At 47.5% G+C, this 14,145-nt stretch overlaps 1 protein-coding gene across 1 annotated transcript in view; it reads left to right on the forward strand.

Annotated features, from left to right (window-relative positions):
- XKR6 (XK related 6) overlaps nt 1–3,690 on the forward strand; it is a 275,797-nt gene extending 272,107 nt beyond the window's left edge. The window contains exon 3 of the mRNA XM_079139948.1: nt 835–3,690. Coding sequence (XP_078996074.1) covers nt 835–1,799 — 965 coding nt within the window. The 3' untranslated portion in view covers nt 1,800–3,690. The remainder of the gene's footprint in view (nt 1–834) is intronic.
- The last annotated feature ends 10,455 nt before the right edge of the window (nt 3,691–14,145 follow it).

Here is a 14,145-nt window from a genome sequence, read left to right on the forward strand (position 1 = left end):
CTTGAGAGGAGATTGTATGACGGCAGTCCCAAGGACTGCTTGATCACAGGTGGATCTGAGTCCAACAGCTGACACCGGTGCTCCGCTTGACTAAGTTGCAAATATCAAGTAGGCAGAGTAAAAAATAAAACTTCTCGTGGCAATCAAAGTACCACTTGGGGTGAGACGCATTCAAACTCTCTGAATCTTTCTCCCCCGGGGGAAATGCAGGAAGCACAGAGACCTTGGAAACCTCACCACCAGCGAGGGGAGAGGCCGCCCTGAAGCAGGAGTTGCAGCACAGTGGATGTGCGGAGGCCCAGAGAGACCAGAAGGAAGGGCAGAGACCAGAAGAGGAAGGGGCACAGGGGTGGGTCCAGCTTTGCAGAGGAGAGTGGGTGAGGAGCTGGGGTAGGGAGTCAGCCGTCGGTCTCTATAGTTGGCCATCTCTTCTGTGGACTCTTCCAAGAGCACAGGCTGCTGAGGGCAGATGCGCCAGTGCTGGCTGCATGTCCACATGCAACGGAGTCCCCCTAAGATAGAACCCTTGCAGGCCTGTCCATGGTACACATGGCCCCAATTCTCAATCCCTGGCCAAGGGCTCCAGCCTCAACTTCACACCCGAGCAGCAAAGCTCCTGAAATTCCAGGCAGGGCTGTTGAGACTAAAGCTAGACCCTAAGGCTGGCAGTGTGGGGCGTGATGGGACTCCAAGTCTGGTTCCTGACTCTCTGTTTCTTTCTCCCTCCTCCTTTAGATCGCGGTGTTTGTGGGCGTCTCCTCAGCTGGCAGCCCCGCTGTGCCCCGTGGTTGAGGTCCGAGGTTTTGACTGTGTGGATTTGTGTCTTTCCGGCAGGTGTCTCCTCTGTGACCTCCCTGATGTCCCTGGCTTGGGTGCTAGCCTCCTATCACAAGCTGCTGCGGGACTCCAGGGACGACAAGAAGAGCATGAGCTACAGAGGGGCCCTCGTCCACCTCTTCTGGCGCCTCTTCACCATCTCGTCCCGGGTTATCTCTTTTGCCCTCTTTGCTTCCATCTTCCAGCTCTACTTCGGGATCTTCGTGGTGGTGCACTGGTGCGCCATGGCCTTCTGGATCATCCATGGCGGGACAGACTTCTGCATGTCCAAGTGGGAGGAGATCCTCTTCAACATGGTGGTAGGGATCGTGTACATTTTCTGCTGGTTTAACGTCAAGGAAGGGCGGACTCGATATCGAATGTTTGCATATTATACGATAGTCTTGACCGAGAATGCTGCCTTGACGTTCCTTTGGTATTTTTACAGAAACCCGGAGACCACTGACTCCTACGCGGTGCCAGCACTGTGTTGTGTCTTTGTTAGCTTTGTGGCTGGGATCGCACTGATGCTCTTATATTATGGCGTGCTGCATCCCATGGGGCCACGGGCTAAGATCTTTGCCAGCTCCTGTTGTGCCGAGCTGCTCTGGGGCATCCCTTTGCCCCCCGATGTTGAGCCCATGGCACCTCAAACCCCTGGGTACCGGGGGACCCAGGTCACGCCCACCAGAGCCGTGACGGAACAACAGGAGGATCTCACGGCTGACACTTGCTTGCCCGTTTTCCAAGTGAGACCCATGGGGCCCTCTACCCCGACGGGGCGTCCTTACCATCCAGAAGGGCCCCTCATTAAGATTGACATGCCAAGAAAGAGGTACCCCGCTTGGGATGCCCATTTTGTGGACAGGAGGCTGAGAAGGACTATTAACATCCTACAGTATGTCACCCCCACGGCAGTAGGCATTCGCTATCGAGACGGGCCACTCCTCTATGAGTTGCTGCAGTACGAGTCTTCACTCTGAGGGCACCTGACCCAAGCTGAGAAGGGGACCTTAAGTGTGGTTTGCGGTCAAGGCCGCCTGCAAGAAATATAACCCTCCCTCCCCCCGATACACAGAACCACCACCACCACACACCACCACCACCCACACCACCACCACAAGAGAATTAAGTCACGTTCCCTTCAGATAAGCTTTCTTTCCAGTCGCTGTATGTATACAAAGATATTCTCTATGTTTTGTAAGTAAAAACAAAAAGAAAACCTTTCTTTTGTTTTTTACACATAAGAAACAGTATTGAAAAATCCCACACTACAATTCCTGGGGTGGAGGAGGAGGCGTGGCCTCCACTCCAAAAGAAAAAAGTTTTATACCTTACACCAAGTGTAGATCATTTCCGGGATTGGTGCTGATTGAAAGAACAAAACAAAACAAAACAAAAAACACAAACAAACAAACAAACAACCTTCAACTGCCTTATGCCCTTAGGTGCTGAGTTTCATTAAGTACTGTCACGTTTTCTCATGCAAAACTCTCTGGTGACTTTCGCACCAGGAGAGGAAAAATCAAACAATCAAATGAAACAAATCTACAAATGAAGCAAACAAACAAACAAACAAACAAAAACAACCAACAATACAAAGCAATCGTTCTTCCTATCTATCTGATTATTTGTATTGAAGAAAATAAATTTACCAAAAGCAAAGGCATAGAAACCCCTCCCTCCGTTTGGTTTCTCCTGCCCCTCTCCCATCCTGGCCCCCACTTCACAGAGCCTTCGAGGAGCTGAAGGGCTGTTTGGATCTCAAATGGCTGGGAAGGCTGCTTGAAGGCTGACTATGTGCCATTTTAGCATTCACCTAGCAAGATGCATTTGTTTCCCAGTGAAAAGCAAAACAGAACAAAACAAAAAGCCACCCTAATAATTTAGTAAGGTCAAGAAATTCTAAAGCAAATCAAAGGAGATTTCCATATATGCCATCAAAAACCATCAGTAATAATAAAACTCAGCATAGTAGCAAAAAGAATGACATCAATTTAAAGGCACAAAACTTAATCCGTGACTGGATCAACAATGATCTCTTCCATCACTTTAAGGCTGAGAACGGTATGCATTTATTACATGCGACAGTGTGTAAGGCCTCTTCTGTTTCCGCTCAGTGGGAAGCCTTAAACTGATCTGGAAAGAATTCTTCATTTTTCATTTGTGCTTTTTTCCTTTTTCTTTTCTTCTTTTTTTTTTTAACATAACACAAAGAGGAAAACTAAAATATATATATACATATGTGTGTGTGTATATATATCTGTACACTTATATATATACACACATACACACACATAAAAAGTCAAATTGTAACAACTGACCCATTTCAAAGACTGTTTGGTGCTTCTGTCATTGTGGTTGGCTGAAAATCATTCAGCTCACTTGGTGCATCTGGGTTGCATGGGAAATTTGTGTGTGTGTGTGTGTGTGTGTGTGTGTGTGCGTGTGTGTGCGCCCATAGCACGTGTGTGTGTCTCCCTGTTGCAAGGTCTTGCCAGAAATACACAAAACTAATGTGAGGCAGATGCTATTGTGACTTTGGAGGGGCAGCGCCAGGGGCTGGGCTGGGTGGCAGGAGGCTGCCAGCACCTGTGTGAAGGCCCCTCCCTGGAGAGCGGCCTCCACCAGCTGCAGAGGCCGGTCTGCGTGGTCGTGTTGTTTGGGTGAGAATTTAAATCAACTATTGATTTTCTCATTGTACCAAGTTGATTTCTGGAGGTGTTGCAAGTATGTTCAACCATTTGTAAAATTTTTATTTTTGGACTGTTGTTCCTTTAAGGACTATTTCTGTTCTAGGGCATCATTTCAAATACTATTGTATCTCTACTTGGGCACAAAAAAAAAAAAAAAAAAAAAAAGGAAAAGAAAAATATCTCCACAAAAAGATATATATATATATATATATATATGTATATATATGTGTATATATATATTTGTGGATATATATATATATACACATACACACAATATTTTAAGTAAATACTGTTAGTCTTTGTTGTGTGTAATTGCAATTTTTTAAAAAAATTCCAGATATAACTGCTTAGGGTGCAAGACCTCACATTGAACTATTCTTAAGAGAAGTTCAAACACTGAGAATTTTTTTTATGTTTGTGGGGTTTTTTTTTTTTTTTTAATTATTATTAAAAGAGGCTTCTTATCCTCACCCTTCCGTGTTTATCTAAATTGTATGTACATATATATATGTGTGTATATATATATATATATATATGTATGTATTTCTCAGTTGTGAAACCAAATGCCCCCTCCTTGGTTGGCCTTGCCTCCATCTCATGTATTACTGCTTAACTTTGCAGTGTGTCCTCACGGCTCCCTAACTCGATGTCCCCTGGGGTCCTCCCTGGTCCCTGCTCTAGGAAGCAAGACAGACGGCACACTCAGGCTGTGGTGAAGACCAGCCGGGTCACCTCTGCTGCCTCTGCCTGGGTGCCTGGCCTGGGAGAGGTGCTTTCCTTCTGGGCTGTCCTTGTCACTCTGCTGGCCTGCCGAGGCCCACTGCGTACTCTGCTGAGGCTGGGAAGGTGAGGCCATTGGCGGGGCCCATTCCCTTTGGCTGGCTGGGGTCCCGGCTCTTGTCTGCCCCAGGTCTGGGGCTCTGTGCATCCCTGGAACGGCTCGCTGGGGCTGTTCCCACACACCCCTTGGGACCTCTGCCACTCAGCTTATCTGTCTATTCTTGGATATATTTCCTCTCCTTTCCTCCATCATAGGTTTAATTTACCACTTCTTTTGCCACTCTGCATTTAGCACGTGTGTGTGTGTGTGTGTGTGTGTGTGTGTGTGCGCGTGTTCATGCTTACACAGAACTTAGGAAGAAAACTGGGGATGCTGACCCAGAGCACCCAAAGTTGGGAGGACAGCTTCCAGCTAGGGAGGCATTAGACCCCAGGAACCAATGAGGAGGCCTTGGACATTTCACATTCCTTGATTTCAGCCTCTGTTGGACTGAGCTCTGTGAGTCTCCTGCAATGGCATTCCACACCCTCTCTGGAAGCTTCCATCATGCCAGTACCTCCCCCACGATGCAATTACAAATGTGCATCTGTGAGCCACAGCAGGGAAAGCCAGTTGTGCTGAGTGACAGGAAAAGGAAGAATAGTGAGCAAAGAGTGGGAAACAGCGGGAGTGAGGGACGCAAAGTCGTGACCAGCCAGAGTTTTCCTATTATCTTCTGGAAGTGCCTGCCTTTCCAGTCACCAGGAAACCTACTTCTTGCTTAATCTGGGCATGAACTCCCCTGGAATCTCTTCTTGCCCAGTGTCCTTCCCCTTCCGAGGCTGCCAGCAGTCGGCCCGGAGCCTCCTACAGGAATGCACACCCGTTCTGTGCTTTGAACCCACCCACCTCCTGGGGTGACTGAGGTCCTGAAAACCCAGGTCCCTAAGGGAGCCTTGCAACAGGACCACTGCACCCAACGAGACTCGGTGGCCTTGTGCCCCAGGAATCTGCTTTTAGTTTGCCATTTGCCTCGGTCCCTGACAACTTCCTTTTTTATGGACCAATGAGGTCCAGCCATTCTGTCCCAACTGCCTCCCGTTGGATCACCTGCAGTTTTTAAAATGAAATCTCTAGACCCATTTCTTTTCCAAGATCCCCTGATGACAAAAAATCAACTCCTAACACTTAGCTCTGGTGTGAGGTAAGCCTGTTGGTACCAGGAGCTGTAAAAAAAATACCCTATACTCTTTCTGTCCTTATTGCCCCGTTGACTATTCCCACAAACACCCATATTTCATTCCTTTAACTGCATAGAACATTTGAGCTTTGGTCCTAAGAAAGAGGGTCTCCCCACCGCAGAAGAACTGTTTTTCTTAGCATCATTCCTGCTAACTCCGCCTCCCTGCCCAGCTAGCTCTGCCTCCTCCCTGGGTCTCTGCATGAAAGAAACCTCAACTTGCTCAGATAACTTTGGTGTGATATTCCCTGAGCTCATTGCCACAGCCGGTGACATCCCAGCAGAAGCTTCATGTCTTGCAATGAGGGGAGCCAAGAGAGTCTAAGTTCATCAAATCAGCCCAACTGACCTCACTCGCCCCAGAGTTTCTCATCTCAAACATTCCTCAACTTTGTCTCTCCAGAAGGTGCTCCTTGCACCTCAGGGTCAGATTTATCCCAACAAGATAGGAACCAGGGAGACTATGGGGAACATGCACAAGCTGAGCAGATTGTGATCCAGAATGGGACAGGTCCCACCTCTCTTGATTACACATGCCACCGCTGTGACCTGGTCTCTGCGGGGGAAGACGACATTTTCTGGTGGCCAAGAGATGCCTCACACTTCACCTCCCCAGGCACAAAGTCACCTAGTACTCTGTGGTCCCTGTGGCCCCTCAACAGTTGTAGCCACTCAAGTCCCATGGTGGTTAAAAGCAGATCCTGTTTGGCCATGAGGGTGACTCATGTGGCATCTCATGCCACAGGCAGTAGACCCAGTCCCAACACAAGCCTGATTCCTGGACAGAAAAGTTTTCAGGTTTTTAAAAAGCACCAAATTTTATCATTTTCTCCATTCTTCCTCCAGTTTCACATCTCCCACCAGCACTAGGTCATAGGAACTGAAGAAAGGGTATCTGGGCTGACCTCCTCTAGAGCAGCTCTGAATGGGTTGGGGCCCCTCTTCTTCCTACATGTCTACATTTCCTTCATGGTGTTTATGTGCCTGATAGAGAGAGAGTACTTTCCTTTCCCCTGTTCAACTCCTTGCACAGAAGTGGCTCGAACAAGCCCCAAGACTTACTGCTTCCGGACCTGAGCAAAGTATTCTCTATTCATTACCTGGGCACAGAGGACATCAGTGAGGAGGCTCAGGACTTCTGGTGTGGACGAAAGGATGTCTGGTGCCGAAAGAGCAAGGCTGGGTGCATCCTGTGGCTTCCACACCCTCCTGTTCTTGACTTTCTTTGATGGGGCAGGACGTTATTGCTTATTTGGGCCAGAGAGTGGCACTTTTTTCCTTCTTTTTTTTGGCCAAAGTAGAAAAAAATATTAAAATAACACTACTAGATTTGCTTTCGGGGGGTGAGGGATATAAATTTGGAGAGTGTAAAGAGAAGAGAACTCATTGCGATGTCATCTAGATCCAAATGACATTCCCGGTGTGAACTAGGAAACTTCCAGGGAAGTCTGGAGGTGCTCAAGGGAGCCTTGGAAAAGACCATGCACAAGAGAAGGGGGAGGAGGACCCAGGGGAGACCCGTCAGGAGCAGAGTCAGCTTCGCAGGGAGCAGTTCCATTGCCTGGGTTCACCAGCGTTTCCAGACGAATGGACCCTGCGGCATAGGCCTCCAGTAGGAAGTGAGCATCCTTCCAAGTCAGACAAACTCCATGGGAGCTTACTCTGGGTTCAAGTCTGTGTCCTTTTTTCCTTGTTCCAAACTGGCCACTGTCATAGAAGCAACATTCCACTCTCATCTAAGGTCAGTCTCCAGAGCATAGAAATGGCAATGGCCAGCCAACTGCAAGTTACAAACCCCTAAGCTTGCAAGAGGACTGTCCCCGATTATCCTAAATGAATGTGTGTGCCTGTCCTGACTTCAAAATGGTATAAATGTCAAAAAGCAACTCTGCCCTTACAGAGTCCTCCTAGGCCCCTCCCAGGGAAAGGCGATACTTACTCCAGTTCTTGCAGCTGTACCACAAAGCCTCTCTTGCCCATCCTTAGCTGTTCTAAAGGTTTCATTTCTTGCTCAGAACGCTGCATCTTGTGCTATTGGCCAAATACCAAAAGACACTGCCTTGGTCCTGTCACAGCTTTCTCCCTCTGCCCGCCTGGTTCTGTCTGCCTTACTTGACCCCCCAGGCACCATCTGCTTCTTCTTGCTCCCTGTGCCTTTCCTACAGTGCTGGCAGCTATGTTCTAGAGCCAAACATCGTGAGTGCTATTAATGACAACTCCTGAGGGCAGCGGACGGACCACAGTAGGAGTTCCCCCTTCTCTAGACCAACACCTTGTGTCAAGGGCTAAGAATAGACCACAGCGGACATGAGCAGGCAGGACCTAGGGACACCTGCCCCAGGCTGCCCTGTCATATGCAATGCGTAGACCCCAGTAGGAGACACTGCTGTTGCAGATCCTGAAGGGGAATCCCAAGACCCCACACCAAACTGAGGTCAGTCAGCAATTCGATGCTTCTGTCTCCAGGGAGGACAACTCTTTAAGAGTCATCTAAACCACGAGAGCATTGATATTTATTATTTCCCTTTGGTATAGTGCCAACTGGTAACTGGGTGAACATTCATCCATAAGCAGCCTTTGGCCATCTGTCATGGCGGATGCAGACTAGCACTATAGGTGAACTCCAGTCCATCTGCAGCCTAGCTGTGGGGTCATCAGGCTAGAATGGGCCTGGAGACGTTAGCTCCACAGCTTCTAGGCATTCTTCTTAGACCCAGAAAGATCAGGAAATGCCACAGTCTGATTCAGGGGCCCCACTGTGATCACGGACAACTCACTTCACCTCTCGGTGCCTTGGTTTCTCCATCTGCAAAGTGGAGGGAGAGCAGGCCGACCTCTGCTTTCTCTCCTGCTCAGGGATGCTGCGAGGATTCAATGTTGCCTGTAGCAAAGGTGCTGTATCAGGAAGAGTGGTGACCTCGTTCCTCGGGAAGTGAGGAGGAGAGGGGTTTCCAGGTACACTGGCACCCAGAAGCCCACAGATGAGCTGGGAGGACGTGTGGACAGGGAGCCTCACATCCCTGTAGTCCTTAGACACTTCACAGCACTGTGAACCTAGTACAACAATACCCCAGTCAGGTATCCCCTAGTCACCTGGCTCAAGCCGGCCCCTTGTAAATCTTAAACCAAATCTCCTAATTTTAATTTTTCCTAGAGGAACAGATAATACATGGGAGTGTCAATGTGAAACTGATATTCCTTGAGCTTTGAGCAGACAAGAGATGGGGTGACGGGTGCCTGGAGATTGCTTTTAAGTGGTTGGAGGTTCTCCTGGAGGTATCTCTCACCTTTGCTCTAAACCTTGAGGCTCACCTCATCCAATGGACTCACCTTCTCTTTCCCTCTCTGCAGAGTACTGAAAACAAAACTTTGCTTTTTAAACAATCATTCCATCGACCAAAAATGTAGGTCCCCACCTGGGTCCTCATCACTCCCTGGTGTGCTTTGAGTGTAGCCTTCGGGCGGAAATTCAGAGTCAAAAGGGACTAGGGAATATCACAAGTTTTTCTTTTTCAAATTCAGAGTATTTTTTTCCTCATAATTTGAATTGGAAAACTTTGCTTGAATTTTATTTTCTTTCCTTTTTTTTTTTTTTTTTTTTTTTTTTTCCCTTTTTTACTATGGTTTGACTGTTATCATTTCAACTACCAAGATACACTTTGAGCAAGAAACCAGACTCATCCTAAGAACCTCTGTTTCTTCTTAGGACTAACCCAGAGTGAGGGCAGGTGGGAGCTATGGAGGACACTAGCACCCAGCAGTGATATTGATTTTCTATTGACTCTGAGAACCTTGGAAAGGAAAATTCTAGAAGCTTCAACTGTTGTAAATCAGTCAACCTGGCCCTGACCAGGTATATTATGATCTAGAAATTCTCACCAAAAAGAAAAGAAAAGAAAAGTCACCTCCTCAGACTATCTTAGAGGAATAGAGCACCCACAGGGCAGCTCTCAGTTGCTGCTGCCAAATCCTCCTGCCCTCACCTAGCCAGAACTTCTCTCCCACCTGCTCTGACCCTGATCCACAAGGTTAACATTGTTGTGACCAGGTCCAGGGGCCAGGTCATGGCTTGAAATTCAGTAATGACCTCCATTTGATTTTGTGTCTGATTGTTCTGTGGCTTGCCAAATCCTGCTGGGGTTATTTATTTTCACAAGGTATTTCTGGTGGTAGCCAAAAGGAAGTGCAGGAGATTTCAGACTCTGTTCTGCTCTCACCAGCACCCCCTTGTGACTGGTGAATGGACTGTACTGCATTTGCGATAAGCACTTTGATGATGGACACATGGAGCCACAGGGACCCGTATGCCTCAGTAGATGGTAGCAAGAGCACAGGAGGCTTCCAGAGGAGGAAACGTGGAAGAAAATATTAGCAACCAGCTAGTCAGTCCTTCCAAACTCTCTGGGGAAGAGATAGCAAAAGCATATTCTTTTCAAACAGAGGAAATTGATTTTACAGTGTGACATAGGTAAGCATTTTTTTAAACAAAGGTTTCAGAGAAAGCATCTTAAAAAATGAGGAGGCACAGTCTCCTAAACATGTCTTTGGAAGTTAAAAATAAAAAAAATCCAGGTCTGCCTTTCTGCAGACCTACCTAAGTCAAGTCACTCTGGGGCCAATTTCTCTTTCTGTGAAATGAGAAGAATATTGCTTACCTACCTCACAGGGGTGTTGTGAGGATAAAGTAATTAATGTCTGGTAAAGTGTTTTGAGGGCAAAAGTATTATGGTTATCAAGTTCTCTTCCTATTTAAAATTCTTTTGAACTTTAATTGAGCACCATGCTAGGTGCAGTGGAGGGACATGAGTTAATTCCTCCACATTCTTCAAATTAAGGATATTTTGAAGAGATAACAAGAGGGCAGAATGGCAGAGTTGTCTCTGTGAGGCATGAAAGGTATTCTGTCTTTCTGTCCCAGATAGGTTACTCTTCTTTCCTTCCCAAGTATTTGGGCAAGAAGGAAGGGTTTTAAATCCTTTGACTTCCATCAGCGAATGCTCTTCTCAGAAGCAAATACTGCAGGACAGTGAAGGTAAATAGCAGAGAGTGCACCCTGTGACCAGCACGTAGGGTTATTATTCCACGTATTCCCCTGAGCTCAGCTGCAGCCTGGCCACAGCCTTCATCGTCTCTCTCAGACCCAAGAATGATTTGCTTCTGCCCTTCTGCAGAGTGGGTACTTTTTGGTTCGATTGTTTCCTTGGAAAGTCTGGTACACTGTTTGCTGGAAAGTCTTGGCTTCCAAAGACAAGGGTCTTGACTGGAAAACAAATCAAAACACGGGACTGGTTTTTGTTTGTTTTTGGTGGGAGGAGTTTTCAATTTCTTAGCTGCCTCACATAAAACTAAGCCTTTTTAAATTTCTCATTTGTTTTTCCATCCGCAGAAAGTTTTTTCCTTCTCCAAAACTCAACAAACCAAATCTTGATTCTAAAATATTCTAAAATATAGCACATTTCAAATTATCTGGAGAGTTTTGTGCCAGGGGTTCATTACTTTCTCCAAAGAGCCAAACCATCTCTTGAGCTAAGGAGGTGGGGACTCCAGGCCCAAACTGAAGCTTCCTAGAGGTGCTGGCCAAGCTTTGGGAATGTTCTGTCCATGTCACAGGCTGCCCCTGAGTCCTCAGAAATCCCCCTAGCATGAAAGAAGCTCCTTGGAATCCAGCAGGGGCTTCCTCGTTGTGGTAGAACCAGAGTTAAACTACTTGTTATTTTAAAAATAATTTTATAGTGCCTGCTTTTAAGGACTGAAGAGAATTTTTTTAAATTTTTAAAATTTTCCTTTCAGAGGGAAGAAGGGACAAAGGGAAAGGCAAGGTTAATTGGTTTGAAAAATGGGCCCTTTTGCTGTAAGAAGAGACATAGGACTCAGAGGTCTGACTCCCCTCCTGTCCTGGACCAGGACTGGGGAGGTCCAGGGTGAGTTTCCTTAGGCCCCCAAAGCAGTGCTGAGACCTCCTGTCCTTTGCCTTTCAACCCAGGGCCCAAGGAAAGGGTGGCCTCTGCTTGGTGCTCCTGACTTAGTCCGGATCGTTATGAGCATCCCAGCTCTTCTCTGCCCTTCTCTAACCTGCACTGACCAGCAGCTCCAGCCCTGGTGTTGATCTGTTGATTGCAAAAGGCCCTCCTCTGAGCAGCCAGTCCTTATGCGCACAGGCCTCATTTGGATCAGGGCTGTCACTCTGCCACCACCATCCCACAACCTTTCACTTGCCTTGACACCACCGCTGCTGCACGCTTCTGCCAAATACATCATGTCACCCTAGGAGACATCGCCAGTGGTCCAATCTGCCGAAGTCCAACTCAGGTGCTGTTTCTTCCTTCCTTACGTCCATGTGCCTTTAAAAGGCCTGCCCCTGGGTCCTGGTGAAGATCTTTCAGAGGAGGAAGGTAGGAAAGCAGGACAGATGGTGTGACTTACATAGTCAGGACACTTGCCAATGACCCACGAGGCCCACATGGACCAAGTGAAAACACAAAGTTTCATGACCCCTGGGCTATTTCCTCAAAGTAGCAACCACACGTCCCCTCTGGCCTGCAGCACCTGCTTCTTGTTGATGGCTTCATTTGTACTTGCTTGAAATGATATTGGTTATGAAATGCCCTAGATGGGGAGAGGGAAAATGTGCACAGCAAGAACCACAAAAGCTAGGAGACAATCTGAGATTATGAAATTGTCACAAATGGTGCAGAATCGAGGAAGGCGTGACCATATAACTGTATTCTAAGCTTATTGATCATGTCAAGGTACATAAACATACCAATCATGGGCATATATATGTGCCTATGTGTGTACACATATGTATTATGTGTGTGTATATATATATATAACATTTTTCTTAAAGGACTTTGAAAGCTTGATGAGAAAGAGTATTCTGGTGTTTATTTAGGTCTCTTGCCGGACTTGGAATAGACCTAGCCTAGATGGATTATTTTTTCTCTCAGACACAAGGTCATGAAGAAACCCCTGGCCTATTAAATGTCTTTATTTCCTCAATCTGTGACAGAAAGTCAATGGCAGGGTTAACTGGCATTGAGAGACTCTCCAGTTGCTCCAGTATTCCCAGCAGGCTGACAGCTTTCTCAACAGTTCCCTTTTTTCTGACATTCCCAGCATGCCAAGGAGCCCTGGCCCATGAGCGGGGCAGACAGCAGAGGAGGTAAAGACAGCAGGTGCATGAGGCAGCAGGAGCCCATTCATTTTGACTCAAAATGGGGCAGGCATTAGATATTCTTTGACTGCCAGAATCTTGGGCCACTGTCCTGTGTGCCCTGCACAATCAGTATCTGCAGGTGAGACTGAAGCTAGCCCATAAAGCCCCATGTGAACTCTAGGACCTGGACCTCTTACCTAAAGGCACAATCCTCCTGGCAACTCTGATAAATGGGAGATATTTCTGAGCAATTGCTCTTTGGGAGGCAGAAATGATTTTTTAGCAGAGCCACATGTTTCCCCATTGCAGGGGCAACAGGTCTGGGGTTTCAACGGGTTTCAGAAGCAAGGTACAGGTGGCATGAAATAGCGAACTCATCTCCCCCTGCCCTGGTAACAGAATCAGCATGACCACGGTGATGGGACGTTTGGATGGAAGAACTATTCTTCAGGAAGGAAAAGAACGTTCCAGTGGTGAGAGGGAAAAGATGTCCATGCAGCAGAGTGTTTCGAGCCATGAGCCTTTTCTTGAGCCAAATCGGATTCCAGGGCATTTCCTCTGACTAAAAGAGCCAGGGTGGCCATGGCAGTGATGTGGTCCAGGCTGGAGGTGGACTTGAATCTAGGCTGACACTTGCTAAGGTAGCCACCACGAAAGTCCTGGTGTCAGGTGCAAGAAGACCACGGGGTGTGTCCAACATCCCTTGAAACTTTTCTAGCCTAGATTCCCAGCAGCAGCTTCTGGGGCCCCTTCTCTAACCTGTCACTTGTGAGTCCCTGTTTCCTGACTGTGTGGCCTGCAGCCAGCCACTGTGGACTGCTTGTCAGAACTGGCCAACACGCCCTCTCCACTCCTCCCTTGCCGGGTCCCGGTTGTCCTGCTGTGGTCCCAGAATCTTGCAGGCTGCACATCGGCTCTTCACTTCCACCGTCCAAATATATTCCAGGCCTGGAGAACATTCTCGGGTCCCTTTGCTTCCAGCCCGATCTTAGACCCAACAGATTGTCCAATGTTCCTTTCGGTTTCCCTTGCCTGGGCTCTTTGGTGACAGAGTCTGTTTTCAAGAAACCTGCTTCCCTGTTGGTGATGCAGAAGAGTAGCTCCTTGGAGTACTTGTGAGAAGACAAGAGGAACTTCCTGCCCAGCTTTATTCTTTTACTATTAAAAAGAACCCTGACAGATTTATTACAGAACAAAATAAGAGAGAAGGGAGGGAGGGAGGGAGGAGGGAAGAGAGTAAAGAGAGAAGAGAGGAAGAAAGGGAAATGAGCTTGTTGGGGTCTCTCCGTGACCCCTTGGTCCCATCAAGGTGCCTCTGTGGCTTGTTGTTCAAAGCAAATGTGTCTTCCTTCCCGCCGCTGAGTTTTCCAGCATTTTCTAGTCCTGCTTCTGCATCATCATGGCTCCTGCCTCCCTGACTCCACCCTGCATCATGTTCTGGCCTCTTCTGAGCCCACTGCTGTCTTCCTTTGCAGCT

This window comes from Sciurus vulgaris (assembly GCF_902686455.1).
Source record: "Sciurus vulgaris genome assembly, chromosome: 5".
In the NCBI taxonomy this organism is placed as follows: Eukaryota; Metazoa; Chordata; class Mammalia; order Rodentia; family Sciuridae; genus Sciurus; species Sciurus vulgaris.